General features: G+C 38.4%; 2 protein-coding genes across 7 annotated transcripts in view; one reads left to right on the forward strand and one right to left on the reverse strand.

Moving 5' to 3' along the window:
- The window catches only part of NDC80 (NDC80 kinetochore complex component), an 18,286-nt gene extending 12,363 nt beyond the window's left edge, over positions 1-5,923 (reverse strand). Inside the window, exons 1-6 of one of the 2 annotated variants that reach the window (XM_040550139.1) lie at positions 5,801-5,923; positions 4,665-4,775; positions 3,915-4,001; positions 2,853-2,976; positions 2,549-2,721; positions 566-668 (exon numbers count right to left, since the gene is read on the reverse strand). In XM_040550139.1, coding sequence (XP_040406073.1) covers positions 566-668; positions 2,549-2,721; positions 2,853-2,976; positions 3,915-4,001; positions 4,665-4,765 — 588 coding nt within the window. In that variant the 5' untranslated portion in view covers positions 4,766-4,775; positions 5,801-5,923. Of the gene's footprint in view, positions 1-565; positions 669-2,548; positions 2,722-2,852; positions 2,977-3,914; positions 4,002-4,664; positions 4,776-5,543 lie in introns of both variants that reach the window. The other variant, XM_040550140.1, reaches the window with a different exon arrangement.
- On the forward strand, positions 5,840-21,415 carry METTL4 (methyltransferase like 4). Of its 5 annotated transcripts, none has more exons than XM_040550142.1 (9): positions 5,840-5,937; positions 6,874-7,328; positions 8,093-8,155; positions 9,657-10,023; positions 10,817-10,886; positions 12,670-12,844; positions 13,060-13,166; positions 13,738-13,826; positions 20,107-21,415. In XM_040550142.1, the coding sequence occupies exons 2-9, from the start codon at positions 6,909-6,911 to the stop codon at positions 20,250-20,252; spliced, it is 1,437 nt and encodes a 478-aa protein (XP_040406076.1). In that variant the 5' UTR covers positions 5,840-5,937; positions 6,874-6,908; the 3' UTR covers positions 20,253-21,415. The 5 variants fall into 5 exon arrangements, with proteins under 5 accessions (XP_040406076.1, XP_040406079.1, XP_040406075.1 ...); XM_040550145.1 differs by having other exon boundaries at positions 20,110-21,415; XM_040550141.1 differs by having other exon boundaries at positions 5,858-5,937; positions 6,826-7,328.
- The last annotated feature ends 1,700 nt before the right edge of the window (positions 21,416-23,115 follow it).

Below are 23,115 nucleotides of genomic sequence, written 5' to 3' on the forward strand. Positions count from 1 at the left end.
TATCTTTTCAGCATATAATGGATGGGATTTTCAGGTGTATGCGATTTAGCGGTGTTGGAATTCTGTAACAGATTCCAGACTTGGTTCAGACCTGAGCTAGAAGCAACAGTGAATTGCCACTTAAGCATACAAAAAAACATACTCTGTACAAACAATCACATGACACTGGAATAATTGCTATTGAAAATTCCATCCTTAGACTTCAAATTTAACAGAAGATGGCAACTATCATATGAAGTTCAGCAAAAAAGATGCTTGATTATACTTATAAACTTATCACATTTATATATACCTAAATATATAAAAATGTAATAAGCCATTTTTCCTCAGACAAATTTGTCCGGTGTACAAAGTCACAAAAACAAAATTTAAAATCATAATATAATATTAAAAACTCAGTTTCTAAGTTACTAAAAGTAAGGACTGGATGGCAAATAAGAATACCTATGTTTTTTCTTCACATATATAAAAAAGAAAATTTTTTAGAACACTTAAGACGTCAGTATGGAAACCAACATTCCAGCCTGAAAAGTGGAAATATTTTGCTTAAGAACTCAGATGCTACCTTGACACAGTCGATTAACCAAACCAAAGCTGTCACGATCTGAGGCCACGTGTGTGGAGCTCCCACTGTGTACATGGAGCTCTTTGACAAAGCAAAAGGGTACCTGTAAGGGAAAAACCCAACATTTTAAATAGTTGTGGAAAACAAGTAACTAAAACCAGCATGTTTCTACATTTAGATCAAGCCACACAAGGAAGAACAAACTCAACTGTACTTTATACTGTACACCAAGAGGAGACGAGCAGCAGTCTTACACCACAGCATGTTATTCCATTATCATGGGTTTCTCATTCTGTAATTGAATGATTTTTTTTTCATAGGCAGAGACTAGGAACAATCAAGGCTTCATGCAAAAAAGCATGCACTATTAGCTCCTTAGTCCTTTCCTATTCAGTTTACTATGTTGCCTTGGGTCTTGGTAGCAAGTGCCCTTAAACCAGATTGTCTTTCTCCTTCTGAAAGAACTACGGGAGGAGAGAAGCTCACTGCAGTACTAGGGAACAAGTACTAGGGAAGAAGAGTGGGTGCCCTGTGAGCATAAGGTGATTCATGATGAGACAAAAGACCTCAAAGGGAAGACAACAAACACAGAAGAGGGAATAACAGTTCGGTGGATGCTTAGTCCGCTGGATGTTCAAGCCTGGAGTTCCTAGCACATGAGAACAGCAACTGAGATGCAGGAGTCCTATTCTTATAAGGCAAGATCCTTACCTCCTGGATCAAATGCACTTTGAAAACAGAAGAGCACCTGACAATGAGCTTACGGCCACGCAATAACAGAAAAGAATTTCAGAACAGCTTAATATCAAAGTATTAATATTACCCATAAATATGGGACACACAAAAGCTATACTACTAACAACAGACATGCTCTCAAAGTCTTCTACAAATCAATGAACAGAAGTGCAGATGTTATTCCATCTTTAAACTGACAGTTGCACCAAGTTATCCTAAGAACATAGGACAAGAAGCCACTGAAATAATGACAGTTCCAAATAAGTACTCATGAACCACTCAGCTTGAGGACTTCTTAAAAATGAATTATTTACATTAACTTTCTAGCTCTCAAAAGACTTCTTAAACTGAGTTCTCAAAATAACTTTTTATCGGGGATTACACTCTTGGTGCAGCAGAATAAGGCCTCTTGAGAGTATTTCCTTTTCCATGTTTCAGCTAGGGCAGCAATTTCATACGTTACAGATTAAAACAAAACTTTATTAAAATACTGAGAAGTAAGCAAAACAGACATGTATACGCCTACGGAACCCTGGCACACCATCAGAACACAGGCACACCATGGACTCAAGTCTACAGAAGCAGAAAGCAGCTGACTTTTCTGAGACTGAAAATTAAATATTAACTATGGGCAGTGGATTTTCCTTCTTGGAAAGTGTTGGTGCATTCATGATACCAAACACTTACTGTATCAAATCAGACTAGAAATAAAATACCCAGCTACTCCGTGGTGTTTTAACCTCAGCAGCATTTTTATTAATTCTGCCTCCTGCTTGAAATGCACAATGATATAAATTAAAGGAAAAAAATGATTCTTAACTAAATTAACAGGAACCAACAATCTGAAATTGTTTTTAGTGCTTGGATTTGATCAGAACGTTTGAACAGTCTGTTATAAACTACCAGATTAAGACAAAACCTGCAGTTTTCATTCAAGAAAGTAGTCTTTCAAAATCCAATACAAATACAGATAATGAATTACATTTTACTTTACAAAGCAAGCTTCCCAAGCTTCCAAGAGTCTATAGTTTTGGAATTTCAAATAGAAAATGTACGATCTTGGAACCAGTGAGTAATCTTAGAGGTAAACAAAAAACGAAGCAAAATAATCACAACATTGTAGTTTCAGAGTTGAATCTGACTGAAGCAGCCTATCCATTCTTGCCAGCTTTAGTTCAGAATCCTTGGGTTTAACTTCTAGCTCCACCACATCGGTTTAGCACAACAGACTAACAATAAGAATCTTACCCCAGCTCTTTAAAAACTCTAGGAATTTCCTCTTCAAATTTTGAGTCAGGCAGTTCATAGGAAGGGCAGAGAAATCCATAGATAAAAGTGAAGATTTTTAAGAAGTCCTTTACGGATGGAGACTGTAGGGATTTCATGGAGACATTATGGGCGTAACCATTGTCAACAAGAAACTGAGAAAAAGATATATAAAGTAACATATTAGTCAAAAGTAAAATCTAAAGTCAAAACCATTAAAAATAAATATTTTTTAGGTTTTTTTTTATGCCTTACAACAAATTTTAAAAGTAATTTAAAAAGTTACCTCACAAAGCTGTTTGATACATTGTTGGATGAATGCCTTGTCATGAAGGGGCCTGGGATCCTTGATCTTTTCTGTACCAAACACGCCATACTGACTGTTGCGTGAACCTCCAGCCCCACTAGTTCTAAGAACACACAAAAAAATATTTACACTTCTTGAGACAATAAACAGAAACAGAGTTCTTGGGTAAGTCCTTACAATATTTTTTTTTTTTAATGTTTCTTTTACATTTGTTGTGCAAAGGAATACTTGAAGGTTTCTATTTAACTAAGAAGATGACAAAACGTCAACGTGGAAGCCACAATGCCCACATACAGAGGGATTACTACTTCCTAGATGAATATTTTCTTCAGTTTATTAAACAGAAGTTTTTTTACAAAGCAGAAAAATAAACCAAAGGTGAAGAAACAAACAACATAGGTGGTTGAAAATAAAAACTAAAATATTCAAGGAATATTTAAAAGGTTCCCTGCAACAGTGGGATCCAATGAAAGGAGATACCTGTAGACATCAAAACACAGAAAGCCATGAACTAAGATGAAAGACAATAGGATTTTGGAAGGTTTGTCTCTCAGAATGAAGAAGAAACTAAGACAGAATACTGTTGATATGATTCTTATTCTGCATGATTGGTACCTCATTTAATCCTGGCTTAGCATTATCTTTCTGCAAAAGACATTGTCTGTTTTCCTGAACTGAAGAGACAAAATAAAGCTAGGTAGTCAGAATGCTACTGTAGGAAAGACTGATCAAAATCTGCTAATAAAAACATGTCCCAAAGCTGCTTTGAGGTGGATTGTTCTTCCTTAAACAGGCTGTCTTGAGAAGCTCTAAAGTTCTGGATCGCATACTCATCCCCTTGAAATCCCAAGAGGAAGAATTGATTTCAAATCAGTTCGTCGTCTACAGTATTGTTATTTAGTGACCAGAGTGCAGGAAGGTCTGTTGGCCTCAGATCCATTATTGCCTATAATGAATATCTGACAAGGAAGAAAAATTGCAAGATGCTGTGGGATTGTTATTGTTTTAATTTACAGCACAAAGAACTAAAGCTGTCAATACCTCTTCCCAAAAAAGCTGACTTTTCTTTCCGAAGTTCCAGACATCGGTTTGCTCATGCTCAGCTTCCCAAACGTTCCTCTGTCCTTCCTGAGGGATAAGGAGAAGGATCAAAGTGACTATTTCTACCATTTCATCTTTTGCTCACATAAAACCATAAGTACATTCATTTAAGTCTAAGGACACTCAGTATAGCAGTGTCTTAGAAACGTCAACTGATTTTAATGCATTATTTGTCCATTATTAAAGCTACTTTTGCAATAAGTTTTATAAGTATAGATTTTATACATACCATATACCCAGCTACCTTCTAACAAATAAACAAGGAAAAGCATTACAACATGAAATGTGCCACAGGCATACAAGTAGATCAAAGTTTTAGATCTCAAGTTATATGCTGACCATACCGCATATGCACATATATGCCACCAGCTCTGACGCCTATAGATCTTTAAAACAAAGAAAGCAAAACACCAACCAAATAAAAAAAAATCCAAGAAAAGTGTTTTTCAGAACTATAGAGTTTTAAACTCATATTCACTCCAGCAGTAGGAGACATATGTTTGGAATTAAGCAAGAGAGTTTTTTTTTTGCACAACCGGAGTACTTCTGCAGATATCCTTGGCTGCAGGGAGCTTTCTTCTCCCTGCTTCCCTCTTTTCCAGTGTCTACTCACACTCTCAAACAACAGCAAATCTTCAGGGACTTAGGCTTCACGTACACGTTCTTAGCAACACGATCAACAACACTTACATCTGAGGTGTTTGAAGACCCATCTTGTTGTTGTCCTGCACTCGCAGTACCATTGTAGATTGCCGACTACTACTCCCCGCAGTACTCGAGCTTCGTCTCATTGTGAATGAGCTGTAAATCACAATCTGTCAGTTGTGGAGAGTCTTGGCTCTGAGAATACTTGTGTTTTTGAAAACACCGCAATGACTTTTTAAGGGGTCAGAATATGCAAGTGGAACCATACATTGGACCAACAAACATGCAACAGGAAAACCGTTTCTAGACACATTAGGTTCTTTTTAAAATACAATTAAAGAAATAAAAGCAGCAATGCACATCTGAATCAAAAATTATGTAGTGGCAGCCACAGACTCTTATATTAATTATTTTAGCAATGAAAGCCTGTGCTTGTTCCAAACCCGCTATTTTGCCTTTATTTATATCTGGTCATTTTTAACTGCAAGCTCCAAAAGCAGAACAGCTGAACGAGTTTCTTGTTGCAGTCAGCTAGAAGGAAAGCCACAGCAGCGTGGCTATTGCTCCTAGCACTGCATCCATCAGTCACTTCCTCAGCCGCTACCTCTGAGCCTGCTTAGCAGTCTTGCAAATGATCTGTCAGAGAGTGCGGTAACTGGAAAGGCCATGTAATATTACAGACCTTCAGGCTACACATGCAAGACTGATAAAAGTAAATCTGGAAGCACTGAACTGTCTCCACAGTGCTATTAGATAGAAAATAACTGTATAGAAAATAAGTTAGTGAAAAGCGTTACCTTCTACCCTCTCTAGAGGGCGTATATTATTTATAGGGGGGGCTCAAACTACAACTACAAACTACCAACCCCCTTCAGATATTACCAGAAAAGATCGTGAGCATGCAATAAACCACAAGCCACAAACCCAGGGCATAAACGCTTAGCCGGAGCCCTCCTCACAGCGCAGCCCCCCGCCGCCTCGTCTCCCGGGGGCGGCCGCCTCATCCTCCCCCCCTCACACCGAGCGAGCCCGGCCAACGGCTGACTCCGGCCCAAGACCCAGCCCGGCCGCGTTACCACCGAAGAAAATGGCGGCCCCCATTCCCGTATTCCGGCCCCCATTCCCGTATTCCACCCCCCAGGGCAGGGCCCGGGGCCAGCCGCCGCCCGCCCGCCCGTTACCGCTAACGGCGCCGGCTCCTTCTTCCCCGTTTCAAATCCGCCCGCCGCGTGACGTCACACGGGAAAAGGCAGGCCGAAGCTCGCAGCCGTTCCGCCCGGCGCCGCTGCCGCCGTACAACAAGATGGCGGCGCGCAGGGTGAGCGAGGCGGCGGGGCGCGGCGCTTTCCCGCTCCGCGACGGGTGCCGTACGGCGGGGGCCGCGGACCCTGTGTGCCCGCCGCGGGGCTGTGCACGGGGCCTCGCCTCGTCCGGGGCCGGGGGGGCGATGCCGGGGTCCCAGCGAGAGCCGCTGGGCGAGTGATCCCCTCCTGCTTGGGGTTAGGAGAAGGGACATGTGTCCTCCAATTGCCGGCTGTTTGAAAAAAAAAACAAAAAACAAAGCATTAAAACCCAACCTGTTTTACATAAGAGTCAGAAAGGAAAAAAACAAACAAAAAAAAGCTACTTTTTTAAAGTAATAGTACAGACTACGAAAAGTCAAACGTTATCAAAAGGCCGTAAGGCTCTCGCATCTCCATTTACTTCATAAAAGTCATATTGATCAACTAATTTTCCGTCTGAAAACTTGTATAGGGTCTAGAGATACATTAAAATATGATGGTTTTCTTCAAGAGTACGTAAAACGTACTTGTGCTTTTAACCATATATTATTTTTTTTTTTTTTAACCATACATTAAAATGCGATGGTTTTCTTCAAGTGTGTAAAACATACTTGTGTTTTTATGACTGAGTGCTGCGGTATAAAGCGTTAACTTTATACGATAAAATGCTGTTTTCTAACTTGTGAAAAGAAGGATCTTAAATAATTCTACACCACATGAATTTATAGAAGATTATATAATAAACTAAAAGAGTGCACTAAGGAGCAGACAGGCTTTAACAGGGAAATCGGAAGAAATTTCTACAGATTGTCTTTTGGGCACATGGAAATGTCTATCACGAGATAGGTGTTACTCTATTAAACAATAATAATTCTGAAAAGTGAATTCTTTAAAAATAAATTAAAAAAAATATATTTCCACAGAAAGAATTTTCACCAGGAATTGTGTGTGATTATTTGCTACGGTTTCAGGAAGTTGATTTTTCTCCCTGAAGAGGGGATCAGTGATGTCTGTGGTACATCGTCTGAGGGCAGGATGGCTCCTGGATCATCTGTCTTTCATCAACCAGTGTGGCTATGAGATCTGTGACTCCCTTCCATACCCTGGTGGTGTCACCCTGCGTACTTCTGTCACTTCTTCTGAAAATCATGCTACTTCTACGTTTCCTGCCACCTCCTCAAGAGATGGTCCTGGTCTTGGAGACACTGTAGAAGAAACAGAAGGTAAAACAGCGAAAACAAGATACGTGTTTCGGGAAGAATTCTTTGACATTTCTAAGCCCCATATAGCTGCAGCTCCTGAGCAGCAGCTGTTGCAGGGAGATCCAGAGGTGAGTCTCACTGAAATAAAGGCCAGCAGCAGTGCAGAGGAACACCGGGAAGGAACCAAGAGTGGTGGTGAAGATTCTGTTGCTGGCATTAGGAAGGTATGTTCTCCTTAATACAGTAACCTACGCTAGTCCCCAGGTAACTAACCCACGTTAACATTGTCTTGCAAATTTCTGTTTCCTGAAGTTACACAGGAGAGCAAGAGCTTTTCCACAATAGATTTCAAGGCGCATGGAAAACTTAAGCGCTCATAAGGGTATTCTTGGGTTCCTTGTGTCAGTAATGTGCATCTTCTGACTCAAAAGCTGTCAATTGCTCATGAAATCTTCTGATGTTTGTTGTGATCATGGACTTGAGCTAAACCGTGGTAGCTGTCATGATTGTCCAGATTAACAAGGTGGGAAAGACAGTACGAATTTACTTTCAATATGTAGATTGTTCAGTACTGTTCTTTGTGGACCAAAAAAGCCCCAAAGTGTCACAAGTCTAAACCAACAAACAAAACTGTGAAGACCTGTTCAATGATCTGGTAAACTGCACTTGGCAGCTGAACAAATATCTTCTAGTGTGAGCCCAAAGGAGGCCTGAAGGTGAGCTGTGGCACGCACTAGATACTGTTAGATCCCAATGCCACAAATAATTCAACAGCTTCATTAAGCCTTTCTGTCATGAGAATGCCTGCAGCAGGCTAGGTATTTAAGATGTTATTTTTGCTTACTGGATTTATACTTGTGATAGGAGAAAGATGGAAAGCTTCTTCCAGTTTAAAAGAGTTGATTTGTTATTCATGTATGTTTGATTATTTATTTATTTTTTCATTATGAAGTAATATGTTTTTTTTTTTTCATTGCTCATTCTGCAGAAACGTAAAAGGAAATGTGTATTCAACCAAGGTGAACTGGATGCCTTAGAATATCATACAAAGGTAAGTTTGAACTAAAGTATATTTTGCAAGTATGTGATACTTGGTTTTGGGCTATGTATGGAGTGCAAGACATTGTTGCAAATAACTTCTATTTTTATAGCTTGTTCCATTAATAGAAAGGTCATCTCTCCAGTCCCTAAATAAATTAAGTGCATACTGAAAATATCTGCTGGGTAAATATATGTGAAAACAAACTAGACATCAAACCGTAGCTCAGAAATTTCAAAGAGCTGGAAGCTGTATTCACACAATATTTTTGTTTATGGGTTACTGAACTTTATGCACTGGTGAGTTGAATATTAGTTGAACAGGGAGTAACTGATTTGAAATAAGCAGCATAACCTGTGCTGAAGATTGACTCATTTTTAACGTATCAGGACACTGCCGAAGTTATTTGAAGCTTCTCTGACCAGAAGTGCTCCAAGGTGTCTTGTTTCCGCTGATGAGAAAAGAATTATTTTCTCAAACATTTTGCGTTACCATAACCATAGTAAAGCATCGAGAATGAATTGGAATTCAAGCCTCTATTTAGGCTTGTGTCAGTGATGCACTGGTGAAACTACTAGTACTCAAACATCATAGTAAATCTTGAATACATAAAACATTATCCACAGATTAAGTTTACTTAGGCTTTCCTAAGTAGTGATGTGAATCTAAACCGGGACCTACGCTTGTTTGCTTTTCTTTATTGAATGTAGTAGTCATATTGGGCTTTTTGTTTAATTCTGTTCTTCCTAAACTATATTTAAAAAACTATTTTTTTTTTTTACTTGAAATTGATTTTGTAGTAAATGTGCAGTTTGTTATGTTATGGTGCAGAGGTCCTGTAAGTATTGCTGTGAGTAAGCTGTGGATGTGAAGAATTGCCTTAAATGAGAGAATTTTGAAGTTCAACATCAAACATAGGTTTATGAGTGTAAACCTTCAAGTTAAGATAAAGCTCTTTAACAATAGGAATAAGGGAACGAATCAAGAGAATAGGTTTTTGTCTTATTGTCTTATTTGTCTTTTGTTCAAAGCCTAAACTCGAAGACATACTTTGTCTCTATAATAAGACATCTAAGTTGGTAATCAGACATCTAAGCTTTTCAAAGTGAATTAAAACCTGGAAAATACTGGTTTTAGAGCCAAGTATACATTTCAGTGAAAGTTATGTTTGTGGACAGTAGCGTGAAATTAGATTAGAACTTTCACTTATGCATTCGTGTTTGTTTAGAACAATAGTATTCCACCTCTGTCTGTAAAATGTTTTATTCATCAGTCTCGGTATCTTTCTTCAAGCTTCCAACTATTGCCATTTTACCAAAACAAACAATCAAAAAACAGAAGTTAGCATGCCCTCATTAGCATGCACACATAGCTTTTCAGTCAATGATCTAAGTTTTTGGCAAGAATTCTTCTCCCATTTTGCAAATTGAAAATGTTTTGATTTCTATTTCGTTCCCTGATCATACCATGCAGATACTCAAAAGATTTATTTTTTTTCTTTATGACCATACAGGTCAGGAAGCTCATTTGGGAAGGCACTTTGCATTTAGTCCAAGAAGGACTCAAAAGTGGTTTTCTTCACCATGCTACTACAGAACTCAGTTGCGGAAAGAACATTGTTCCTGGGCACATTGGCTGTGGATTGGCTGAATTATGTGAAATGGCAAAGCAGTTTCCAGCTGTAAATGACAGTGACCATCGAGCTGTGCATGTGCTAGACAATGAAACTTCCATTCCAGAGCAGGACCTGCTTTCATGTGTTACAGAGAACAACTCAAACCGTGCAAAGATAATTGTGTTAATGGGGCAGAAGTACTTGGTGCCACCAAAAAGCAGTTTCCTTTTATCTGATATTTCACGTTTACAGCCCTTGCTGAAATGTAAGTATCTTTAGTCATTAGAATGTATCACTTTTCTCCTGCCTGAGAAGGCAGGTTATTGTCAAGATAACTAAGGATTCAGTGAACTGTTTTCTTAATATACAGGCTTTCAAAGTTGTGTTTTTAACTTTGTGCAGGTAGGTGGGGGTTTTCACAGGAATCTTGAATGGAGTGAGGGGCCTGTGTTATGGGGAGCTTATTAGTTAGTCTCCAGGAGGCTCCTTTGAAAATCTCAGTCATGGCATTTTACATGAAACTCAGAATGCCGCAGGTGGTGAGTGTATTCTAAGCCATAGTGGGTCTAGAAGTCATGCAAATGCATTAAATTGGGAATAACTGTGATGAATCATGGTTTGGGTTGGAAGGGACCTTAAAGATCACCTAGTTCCAGCCCCCCTGCCAATGGCAGGGGTACCTCTACCTCGTCTATGAGATGAGCTCCTCTCCTATGGGGAGAGCTGGGGATGTTCAGCTTGAAGAAACGTGATCTTTTACGTGAAATTCCCCAAGACGTTCAGCAATTCTTGGAGGAATCTAGCACAACTCACACAAACTTTCTTTCCTCAGCCTAAAACTCTTAGAAGTATATGGTTTTCTGAAGTCGAACAAGCATGCTAGAAGTCCAAACTTCTTTTTTTTCCAAATAATGAAACAAAAAAAAGTTTGTATCTTTGTTGCCTAGAGTTGTTGGTATGTTGGTAGCTAAACCTTTATCATTTTTTAACTAGTATGGTTATTTTAAAACTAATTTACTGGTTTCTTTGATTTAATTTTTTGTGATTTTACTTCTCAGACAAGAAAAAATATGATGTAATAGTGATCGATCCACCATGGGAGAACAAATCTGTTAAAAGGAGTAACAGGTAAGTTTTACTGTAAAATCAAACATTGTCATTTCTGCTTAATGGATAATTAACATGTTAATGTAGTGTTACAATCCAAGACAAATAATTGTCTCAGGGATTTTATTGAAATGGCTTGAATACTTTTTTTACAAAATATTTGCAAGAGTAAATCTTAAATTACCTAACTGGTGAAAGAATAGTAGTTCTTTAGACTTCTAAGGAAGGCCTAGAGTCAACTGTTTTTTAAGGTCTAGGTCATGCAGATACTCATTTGAAATTCATAGAGTTACTTTAGTGGACATAAAGCTAGATAAATATTTCAAATATTTCTAGGACTGAGGTCCACTTTAGAAGTTTTAGTTGTTTATTTTTTTTTATTTCTTTTTAATTTGAGCTTCAGTCTGAGTAGAAGAGAAAGTGATAATGCAGCAGTAAAATCCTCAAGTGCAATAGGAACTTTCAGAGTAATGTGCTTTATGAAGTCATTAACTTAGAACTTTATGGGCCTCTTTTTCTACTGAGTAACATCAAGTTTATGCCAGTGGAGCTCCCTTGATTGCCATAGAACTGCATCCATGTGAAAAAGAAGGACAAGGGGAAAATACAGCCTTGTAACTTTCCAGAATAATATCTGCTGTAACTTTTTAAATGTGTTATGAAGATGTAATTTCAAATGCACAGATTGACTACTAGGTTTTACATTAAAAGCCCTACAGAAACCTCTAGGAACTTAGTGAAAGTCATTCAAATGTATTTCTTACCTATGCAAGTTACTCAAAGGAAAATTATATAAATTCACAGACATGAATTAGCCATCTAGACCCTCTCTCCCTTACAAAATAAAGCCAGAAGGTGGCTTTGTCACTGCTGTTAGTTACCTTATTGATGGATAATCTTTAAGTGTTTCACATCTGGGTTGCGAATCCTGTTTTCTCTGAGTGATCTAGTCCAGAAGGTATTTTGGATTTCATCCTTGTTACAGGGTTCTCGTTGTTCTTGCTGTTGCATTGTATAGGGATCCCAGGTGTCCAGACGGTGGCTGTGGATTCCAGTAAGCAGCGTGCCAATGTTTCTGATGCTGTAATGTGTAGGTTTCACAAATTGCAACTTGCTAAAAATGTAGAATAGCATCACAAGAAAAATGGTAGAACAGGATAGAATCTGGAAAGCATACTGTATTCACCAATGCAGAAGACAGGTAACTCAAAAACTTGCAGAACTGTTCCTCTGAATAACCTACAGAAACTTAAAATCATGAATAACTTTTGCGTATAGTTGAAGAAATGATTACTCTTTTGCGACCGTTTAACTTGCCAGTCAAAGGAGTGTTGCCCTTGCACTTGTAAATGACTCACTCCTCATTTTCATTCAGAGGATAGATTGCTTGGTATGAAATAACTTTACATTGACTAGAGCAAAGAGCTAATTTCCATGAAATAGTTTTGTTGTGGTGTAAAGATGAGAGTACTGAATTACAAATGATAGTTCTTAAATCAAACATGGGCTTTTAGGCTTCTTCAGTATCAAACTATCATAATAGTTAAATTGGGGGAATAGAAGAAATATGTCATTAAAGATTATGCTCAGTAAAACTTAGTACGTACAGTAATGATTTTATATCAGAATCCAACAGATTTGGCCACTGGGTGTCACTCTTGACCTATTGTTTATGACTTCCTCTGCTGTCAGAAGATATTTCTTAAAGCATCTTGGCACAGTAATTTCTTTATCTGTTTTTGTTGCTTTGCAATTTTTATTTTTGGTGTATGCTAACTTGCTTTCTCACTGTATTGGTGTATAGATACAGCCACTTGTCTTCATGGCAAATCAAGCAGATTCCTGTAGCAGCACTGGCTGCGCCAGATTGTCTTATCGTCACGTGGGTGACTAACAGACAGAAGCACTTGCGTTTTGTTAAGGATGAACTTTATCCTCATTGGTCCGTGAAAACGCTTGCTGAGTGGCACTGGGTAAAAGTAAGTTCTCAGTTTGCTTTGTTTTTTTCTTGGGGACTGAGAGGGGTTACACTATGATACTCCATGGTTTAATAAATTGTCTATTTATTACCAGGTGCTTTTGTATTCAAAGGTATGGTGTTGTAAACGTCTTCCTTTTTATCACAAAAGGTGTCTTGTTGGGAGAATGGGATATGAAAATTTTCCACTGTGTATCTTTAACTCCTTTGTGTCAGATTACTAGATCTGGAGAATTTGTTTTACCCTTGGATTCTTTCCACAAAAAGCCATACGAAGTTCTTATACTGGGGAGAGTTCAAGGAAGTGTAAAGGAAGCCCTAAGGTATGCCAGACAATGGTACGAGTCTCTTTTTGAGGCTGCCGTGTGTCACTACTTGTGTGTCGCTTGTTCATAATACAGTATTATGTCCCCAAATCTCCTTTTGACATCATCTTTTGGATGGCTTTGGGGTGAGGGAGTTCTTTAGTGAGATTAAAGGACAGAATGCTTTGCCTGTTCCTTACGTCTGTCTTTGTTGGGGAACGGACTCAAATAAAAGGTGTGTGGGCTTCCTTTGCTGACAAGTTCCATTTGAGCATGAGTCCTTAGCACAAGCTGAAGCTATTTTGGGGTTGCTGGTGTTTTTCTGTACGTGAAAACATACAGGACTGTGGTGTTTGTCCGTAATGGGTTTGCATGGCTATTGTTAACCATGTTTTGTCTAAAGCCTCTGTGGATTTCAGAAACTCCTTTTACGTAATGTGAGTGAGCAATGTTTAACTACCCTTACACCTACCTGAAGTTTGATTGTGAATGAACACTATTATCAGAGTTAGCTCTGTGAGAGCTGTGTGCATCACATTTGGTGGCATACATTCTCATGCTTCTTTTCTTCTTCGGGTTTATACAACAGGAAATCTGAAGATGTACTTCCAATTCCAGAACATAAGTTAATTGTCAGCATACCCTGCGGCCTGCATTCACATAAACCCCCTCTCGCTGGTAGGTTTTTGTTGATTTGTGGTGGTTCTGTAAAGCATTTGACTTGGTTATCTGAGGTGGTGTACCTAGAATTAGATATCTTTATAAGTGATGTGTTCTAATTTCCCATATGCCAAATGATTTTGACTCAACAGGACCTGTGATTCCTCAACTTTTCTAAAAATTCTTTCGAGGCACCTAAGTCTTGGTTCCTAAAAATGAGTACGAAGAGTAGAACTTCATTATTGTGTGAATATTTTGTGTAGAAATACGTGTCTTTTGTTTTTTTGAAAAAAGACATTTCTTCATTTGTTTCAAAATCTTGCAGGAACAGATTACAAATACTGTTTATATTAAGTTATTCCAAAGGACGTAAAGTTCATTTGGTGGTGATGGGGAACTTTGGGAATATATAAAATTAAATATCTTCTAGTTAGCTAATAGAAGCAGAAACATATCATCCTGAAAAAAATGTTTTTATTTCTGCATGAGTTGTTTGTACACCTGCAGTACAGTTCTGCCTTTAAATCCAAAATCTTAATCCTTTACAAACTGTTAACAATAGGCAACAAAGAAGCCACGTCCTGTTTATTTGTTAGGAGCTGTATTTAATTTCCTGAAATTGATGTAGTAACTTCAACTAGTCAGGTAGAAAGTGCATGAATAATTCCAACTTTTCAGAGTTTAGTTCAAAGGATTTAAAGACTTCTGTATGATGTGTTACCTTTTGCATGTTATTCTGGAGAAAGCCTAACTTGACTGCTTTTATCAATACATAGTCATTCTTCTTTCATCATTGTAGTGCCTGAGTGCCTTACAGTGATGTGGTAAGAGGTATTAAATATGTTTATCACAAAAATTATGTCATCCTCCCCCAAGGGGAAAACTCATGATGGATCTATCTATAAATATTCCTGGCACACAAGGTACTATGTAATCACATCACAAAAGGCAGGTAGAAGAAATGCATGCTGCTGTTGGAGAGGAGAGGCATCACAGGCAATGTTCCCTTCATTGTGGTGACACGCTTTCCTCTTTCTGTTCCCAAGGAACAGAATGAGTTCAGTTAAGAAGCTGATCTGAACAGGTGTTTACTCTTCAGGGAGGCTTCAAAATTTGTGTGTGAGGCTTGTATTTGTTATTAAATTAACATGCATATATATAATCTGTTCAAAAACTAGTAGTTGACACATGCTTTGGTTAGCTTAAAAAAAAAGAGCTATTCTGGGAAGATCTGTTTCCAGTTCTGAAGCTACATCTTTAAAAATGATGGCTACAGCAGGAAGTGTGTGTGTTGATTTAAGCTGATGAGTGGCAGAGCGCTGATTTGTGAGGCAGCCACCTAGGGCCTTTTCAGAAAACCGATACTTTAGCAGCACACTTGTACACAAACAGGAAACCTGTGAGGTATCCAGGGGTGCAAATCAGCAGTTTGTACGTATTAGAGAGAACTCTAGTGCCAGAATGGTTCTCAGAACACTTCCTCTCTGTGGGGCAGAATCTGGAAACTGTATCGATGAACCCTTTAAAATAATGATCCCGAATGGGTTTTGAAAGAACTTGTCTGTAATAATTTCTTGAGTCTTTACTTAGATATTTAAAGTCTTTACTTGGATGATTTGATACCATTGTGCAGCATGTATGTTTCTATTTGAAGAATGAAGTTGCTATTGAGCAATATCAGTGGCTTACACAGTTTTTATAAGAAATCCATGTGTATCTACAGTACTGGCAGCTTCATTCAGAACAGGGTCATGGAATGAAAAGGTAGACCATAAGACAAAAACTAATTGCTGATGATTTGATTTCGGTATTATGAAAGGGGATTGCTTTCACGATCGGACAATATTCTCAAGCAGCCAGTAGAGAGCAGCTGAGCTACATCCTAGAGTGGTTCAGAAGAGAAGTGAACAGAAGCAGAGATTTGGCAATGGGGGAGAAGGACACTTGATGAGTCACACACATTCTTTATGCTTTGTTTAAGTAGTAACAAAGCCAAAAATATTAGTATTTACTGATGCTGTCTGGCACTTTATTTCTAGTTACTACTGTAAAGGCTGTATGTTGGTACATACGTAGCCACTTAATGACTGATTATAACAGTCGATCTCTCTGGGGGAAGAGGAAGATGTAAATTAAAGTAAGCCATCAAAAAGAGATGTTTGGGTTCCTGCAGTGCATTTAACTATGAAATTGCGACTGTAGGGGTTTTTGGTGATGCATGTGCTGTGTTCAATGCTTAGAGCCTTAATATGTCATTGTAAATGTACTTAAACTGCTTTATGCAAATGCATTAAAATGAAATTTTATCACTTCTGGTTTTGATTCAAATAACAGCAGGTTTTCTTCCTAATTCAATTCGCTGTTGCTCTTAGAAGACATAGAAGGCATTCTGTTACAAGGATATTATAAAGCAATGTTGAACTTCAAACACCTTTTTCTTTTTTATCGATTCTTCTTGTTATAGGCTTTTCTCCTTCAGTATTCTAGCATGTACACTTATTACTAGAAAACGATATTGCCATATAGGATTATGCTTAAAAACACTGGTATTAGTTCTTGGCTCAAGTTCTAGCTGCGCTGCAGATCTCCAGCAGAAGTATGCAATGGAAAGTCTTGGGAACTCATTTCTTCTGTAGCAATCTGTGGCTTGTTAGACTGTTGCAAAAGCGATCTTGGAAGTAACAAGAAGTAAATGCTTGTTGTTTCCTTATGTACCTTGTGAGCCCTTGCGTTAGACTAATTGATAGGTACATCAAAATCTAGGTTTCCTGAAGCTCAGGAAAGATACACAGGTGTGTAAGGCTATTTTTGTCCTCAGTTTCTCATTGTTTTTTTCTGGTCCTGTTCTGGTCAAGGATTAGACAAACCAGGCAATAAAGGCCTCTACATTGCAAAATCTTCTGAAGGGTTACTGTGAAATGAGTTCAATCACATGTGTGCTGTGCTTTGTATGGCTCACAAATCAGACAGTAAAAAGACAGTAAAATCGTTTACACACTATATATCCAATTTGCTGTGCAGAATTTATTGTTTAGGTAATGAAACATTACCTAAAAGAGAAGGGGAGACTTTTGCTTGTTTCAGTAATGGTTCCTCCTTTTGCTCATTTAAACATTTTTAACAGCATGCATCTTAGATAACCTGTTTGAGATCAAGAGTAAGGAGGTTTGACAGTGAGTGCCTGACCTCAGGATTGTGTTTTAGAAGGAGATGGATTTTTGAGAAGACTGGTATTACATCTACCTGCCAGATTTTTGCCAGCTATGTGGGCATTAGATTCTCAGGTACAGATACCTGAGTTGCTGCTGTAATGTTTGACACCTGCAAATGATGAAGAATAATCTATTTACTCTCGTTTTAAGCTGTTTACTGTCAGTGCCTCTGTAAGCATATAGAAATAATTTATTTTTATTTTTTTTAATCTGTCCCTGTTGTTGAAAAATGAATATTTAGTATTTCTACTGATGTAGATCCTCTAACCTGTTGTCAGGGGAAAAACTCCAGAATTTCTTTAAGGACTGCAAGTTAGATCCATGTTTGTTAAGGTAGCCCCCTGGTAATATGAAGGCCATAGAAGCCTAACAAAGAGGCTGTAGTTTATAACTTAAAATAGGAGAAGTTGGTGTTCAAGGAAACCAGTGTAATGAGATTTTATGCCAACAAAATAGAGCCACGTTATTGCCCTCTTGATATGCTAATTTCCCTTGCAGTGAAGGTTACTGCCTGATGTGATTATGTAAATATCATATCCAAGCAATGAAAAATCGTAGTATAATGTGATCTTGAATTATATGTAATCTGTCTCTGTTTCTTCAGAATAGCTTTATATAGAAAGGCCTTTTCCCTGGGAGTGTGAGAGGGGAAGATTCTTGGGACTTCCTTTTTCATTTTTATGACCAATTTGATTGAAAGATTGTGCCGGTCTTCTGGCTCCTGATGAACTGACCATTTTTTGGCTACCCCTTCTTTCGCTTTCTGGCAAACCAATCCATTGGGTGTGTGGTTAAATCAACTAAATATGTTTTCAAACTTTTTTCTCTTAGGGATGGAAGTTTTTGGTGCATAGTAGTAGCTGCTTCTGATTACTGGATGTAGTGCTGTGATGATACTTGTAATCTATACGTTTCAAGAACAAATGTCAATGCTCCTCATGTGGTACTAATGAAATTTTGTCACCTAATAATTGCTTCTGCTGCTGAAGTATAAAATGGTTCTGTCTTGTTTTGAGATGGAGGAGAAAAAAATCATGTAATGCCTGGACTCTGCAGTACGCTTTTTTGACCCTAATGGGTATAAGATCATGCAGCTGTCGGGGTCTGCTCATAGGGAGCTTACCAAAAGCTTTGAAGCTTTGCATTCCACAGCCTCCCTTCTCTTCTGTGGAAAAAGTCCATCCTCCCGCGATACGGGCTTTCTTAGATGAGCAGGAGAATAGATTCTTGGAAGACCTTTGTTAAAACGTTGGCAGCAAATAGTGCACAAGAAATCTTTAATTAAATAGAGCCTGGAAAAGAAACAATAAACTTTACCGCCTTATTATTTTTTTTTTGGAATATGGTGGGTTTGCAAAATAGTACAAAAGCAGCTTCTCAGAAGTGGTATCAATTTAGATGAACTTCACTGACAATGAACAGCAGTATTCGGTGAGCAAGTTTTCTGTCAGAACGTACACTCTCCTGTAAAGCTCTTCTCTGCAAATGTTAGATTTGTTTAAACATTTTAGCTTGCCTCTGAAAGGAGCGGGTTTTTAGAATAAGGCTCCTGCTGGTAGCAGTCTTTTGATGAATACCCATCTGAGACATTCTTTTGACATTTGTTAAAGACTGGGGGAAGGGAAACGGATTTATATGCTGTACCAAAATAGAGGAATGTTGGAAAATGCCCATTACAAAATATTTAAGGAAGTTTTGAATGGAGTTTTGAAGGAAGCAATCATTTAGGTAGGGAATGCATCTGGGGTTCATTAACAGTCATTAGCATGTGAAGTGGATGCTTACCTTTCTGCAGCAAGAGCAGCTGTCTCACATGGGCAGTCTGTGTCTGGCAAAGTCTGTGCAAAAAGTCAGAACTTGGATTGAAAAAGCATTCCCTCTCATGCTTTAATATATGCTGATTGGATGTGTTTTTGCTTTCTGATATAATCATATCTGTCAAACTATAGGATTTCTGAACTGTACTTTTAAGCTACAGAAATTCAGAGACTTTGAACAGATTTTATATCTTTGAACAGATGTACTTTAAATAAGGAAGTAATTTCTTACCTTTTATTATTTTGTCCTCAGTCACAAAAACAAAAACTTAGGATAATTTTTTTTATATAAACCTGTTTTTCAGTCTTTCTCCCCCCTCTCTGTTTAAGGGTATTCCTTAAACGTTTGCTTTTCTCATGGATTTGTAATGAATTTGTACCTATTTCTTGAAACCTGGTTAAGTGTTTCTTTGACCCAGCCACAAAATAAATGTCTCTGTTTGGCAGGTAACATGTTTAACAATAAAGTGTTTGCAGTAGTACTTCTTGGGTGAAATGTTATAACCAGGGTCTTTTTCTATCACTCCAAGAATAATCATAATCAGTGACCCAACTGATGTGTGTGATAGGCATCTATTTATTTAGTTTTAAGCAGTAAAAATGTCCAACTGTAGAAGAAATTTGAGATTTGTTACTGAATGAAAGAACGCAGTTACATAGATACTTCTTCAGTTGCCAAGTTGCTATTGAGGGAGAAAAAAGAAGTCCTTGCATTTTTATAGCCCTTTTAATGCTATGTTTATTTAAACTGGTGTTTCTTACTTTTCAACAATTTTCATCAAAAAAAAAGTTTTTATCCCCTTTTAAGAAGCAGAGGAAAAGAGTGCAATCTTAATCAAGGAAGGAGCCTGTCTATTTATAGAAATGTTGCCCTTGTGTTATAGGAGCTAATTGAGCCTTTAGGAGGTGTTTTGTTGACATTTGTGAGAAATTTAGAACTCACCCATGTAGACGATGAAATAAATCCTAATTCCCTTTCTTTAAATGAAAACCAATAAATCAAGGCTATCGAAGGCCTTGACCATATTGTTCAGAATCTCAAGGGCAATTATTTTAAATGACTTTCTCACTACAAATGGTCCAGCTGTTTAATCAAAACTCTAAAATTAATTTGCTGTCTCTCCCTTTTTTTAATGAAACATTCCGTTTTTCATCTGCTGACAGCTCAGGAGAGATTTTATTTATTTTTATATTTATGATTACTGTTGCTGTTTGTACCTTTGTCATTGTTATCCTCAACTTTTTTATTTTTTTTCTTGTCTTGCACAGCAGTTCTGGCAGAGTTTATCAAACCAGATGTGGAGTGCTTGGAGTTGTTTGCTCGCAACCTACAGCCTGGCTGGACCAGCTGGGGAAATGAGGTTCTGAAGTTTCAGCACATTGATTATTTCACTGTTTTGAGGAATGAAAACTGACTGGGTCTTGTAGCTTAATTCTGGAATTCCACTCCTTCCTAGCAGCCTCAAGAACTTGCTTTTCTTGTGGGTGGTGCACTCAGAAGATAACAGAAATGAAACTGACTGCACTTCAGTTAATTCTTGCAGTGACAGAATATCTGATTAATAGTATTTTAAGATTTGTACAAGCTCTTCCTGTATTTTGAGGATCCTGGAATAGTTAAATACTTATGTTAGAGTGTACATCCATCCCTGTTTTTTTTTTTTTTTTTTTAAAAAAAAACTCAGGAAAAGAAAGATATTTTTGAATATTATTTACAGCATAAATCTAAGCATCCTAAGTGCTACAGCATTACACACATAATGTATTCTTTTAAAGAGTGTAATTTTTAAAGAGTGGCAATCAAAGTAAATAGTTCTGCATTACAAATGTTTCCTGAAAGTAGATTGATCTTTGCAAAACAGTGGATTTTGAACTAAAATAATTATGAAGGCAAAGTATTCTCCTGCATATTTGTATCTGTCTGTCAACCTCAGAAGAAATACAGAGGGCAGTGCTTGTGTTAATTGGCAAATGAATTGTTGATCAAGTGCATTCTATACAAAAATTAGACTTTGAAAAGTCATCAGTTCCATCTTTCTGTGTATGATAATTATATGAATATATTGTGAATGATCAAAGTCTCAATCATCTTACAATTTCTGCATATTTCTTCAGTTAAATCTAAGAGCTTATCTGATTTAACTGAAATTTTAATAGACTTTAGGTATTTTATAAATTCTCTTTCCTTATATTCGTGAAGCAGAAAAAAGCCCTCACAGTGAGCTGTATTTTTCAGCTTACCTAAAAATTGTCTTATAAGAATAGTGCGTTTTGTGTGTCCTTTGCTGCACTTAGACTTGCTTTGAAAAGGAAAAATAAGAGACTTACTGAAGCTCTGCTTCTTGCTCATTTGCAGCTGTAGAGGCAGAATGGCTGGACAGTGTTTTTCATGATGGCAAATTCCTGTGTTCTGACTGCTCATAATGGGGAACAAAATGCATTGCACGCATTTTCTTTTTACTTTTATTTCACTTTTGGTAGTCTGATGTGCTGGTGAAGTTTTAAGTTAAAACTTTTAATGTTAACTGACCTTTTTATGATTTTGTAATAAAAAGTAAAATAAAAACTTGTCAGTGTCTTATTTGCAGACTCAGTTTCTGCATTACCATTTAGTTTCACGTTTAGCTTATTGTAGCAGTAAAATTGACAAAACAAGGAAAATAACCTTTTTTACAGTAGTTATATTTAATTGAGCATATGTTTAAGTAAACAACATAACAATGTAAGCATACCAGGCAAAGCGCTCCTTGCTGCATGATTTTGTTGATCCTGTGCTTTAAATTGTCAGTATATAAGCAACCTCACCTTCAACTATAAGGGATAAGAAGTTTCTTTCAGTTGCTTTCAGTTTTAACAGACATTACATGGGAACTCAGAAGCTTCAAGCAGGAAGAATTTCCTTCCCATACCATAAAGGTCTCATCCATAGTATCATAGACTGGTTTGGGCAGGGACACCTCCCACTAGACCAGGTTGCCCAAAGCCTCTTTCCAACCTGATCCTGAACACTTCCAGGGTTGGGGCATCCACAGCTTCTCTGGGCAACCTGTGCCAGGGCCTCAACACCCTCTGAGTGAAGAATTTCCTCCTTGTATCTAATCTAAACCTACCCTATTTATTTTGAAGTCACTACCCCTTGTCCTATCGCTACACTACCTGGCAAAATGTCCCTCCCCAGCTTTTCTGTAGGCCCCCTTTAGGTACTGGAAGGCCACTATAAGGTCTCCCCTGAACATTCTCTTCTCCAGGCTGAACAACCCCAGTTCCCTCAGCCTGTCTTCATAGGAGAGGTGCTCCAGCCCCTTGACCATCTTTGTGGCCCTCCTCTGGACTTATTCTCATACTTCCATGTCCTTCTTGTGCTGGGGGCCTCAGAGCTGAATGCAGTGCTCCAGGTGGTGTCTCATGAGAGCAGAGCAGAGGGTGAGAATCACCTCCCTCGACCTGCTGGCCACTCTTCTTTTGATGCAGCCCAGGATATGGTTGGCTTTCTGGGCTGCAGGCACACGTTGCTGGCTCATGTCAAGCTTCTCATCAGCCAACACCCCCAGGTCCTTCTCCTCAGGGCTGCTCTCAATCTATTCTCCACCCAGCCTGCATTTGTGCTTGGGATTGCCCTGGCCCAGGTGCGGGACCTTGCACTTGGCTGCGTTGAACCTCACGAGGTTTGCACAGGCCCACCCCTCAAGCCTGTCCAGCTCCCCCTGGATGACATTCCTGCTCTCCTGTGTGTCAACTGCACCACACAGCTTGGTGTCATCGGCAAACTTGCTGAGGGTGCACTCAATCCAACCATCCATGTTACTGACAAAGGTGTTATATATTGCCGGTCCCCTCCAGAATTAAATGAGTGCATGACCCTTAAATATGGAACAAATCTCGTTTGTCCACATTTTGTTTTCCATTTGTACTCTAAAACAGCACAAGAAATGACAATATTGTCTGTTCGACGGCCACGTTTATGAATGGGTCTAGATTACCTTTTCATTGCAAATAAAGACACCGGATGAACAGTCTTGGAGATGAGTAAGCTACCTTTCTCCTCCTGTGAGCTAAGCAGCAGAACCCTTCTAAAGGAATGACCTTCAAGCCCTGTAAGAATTGATGGCCTATTTAACCTGTCCTTGCTGTGGAATCCCGTTGCAAGTTGCAGACTTCCAGTCCTTTTTGCTGTTTCCTGAGCTGCAGTGCAGGGTAGCTGAGCAGCTAATTCCAGCTACTGGGAATCCAGCTGCTTAATTATGGTTTGTTTAAAATCTGCAAGCTATCTAGTCAGAA

The sequence above is a fragment of the Cygnus olor genome, chromosome 2 (genome assembly GCF_009769625.2).
Source record: "Cygnus olor isolate bCygOlo1 chromosome 2, bCygOlo1.pri.v2, whole genome shotgun sequence".
Classification (NCBI taxonomy): Eukaryota; Metazoa; Chordata; class Aves; order Anseriformes; family Anatidae; genus Cygnus; species Cygnus olor.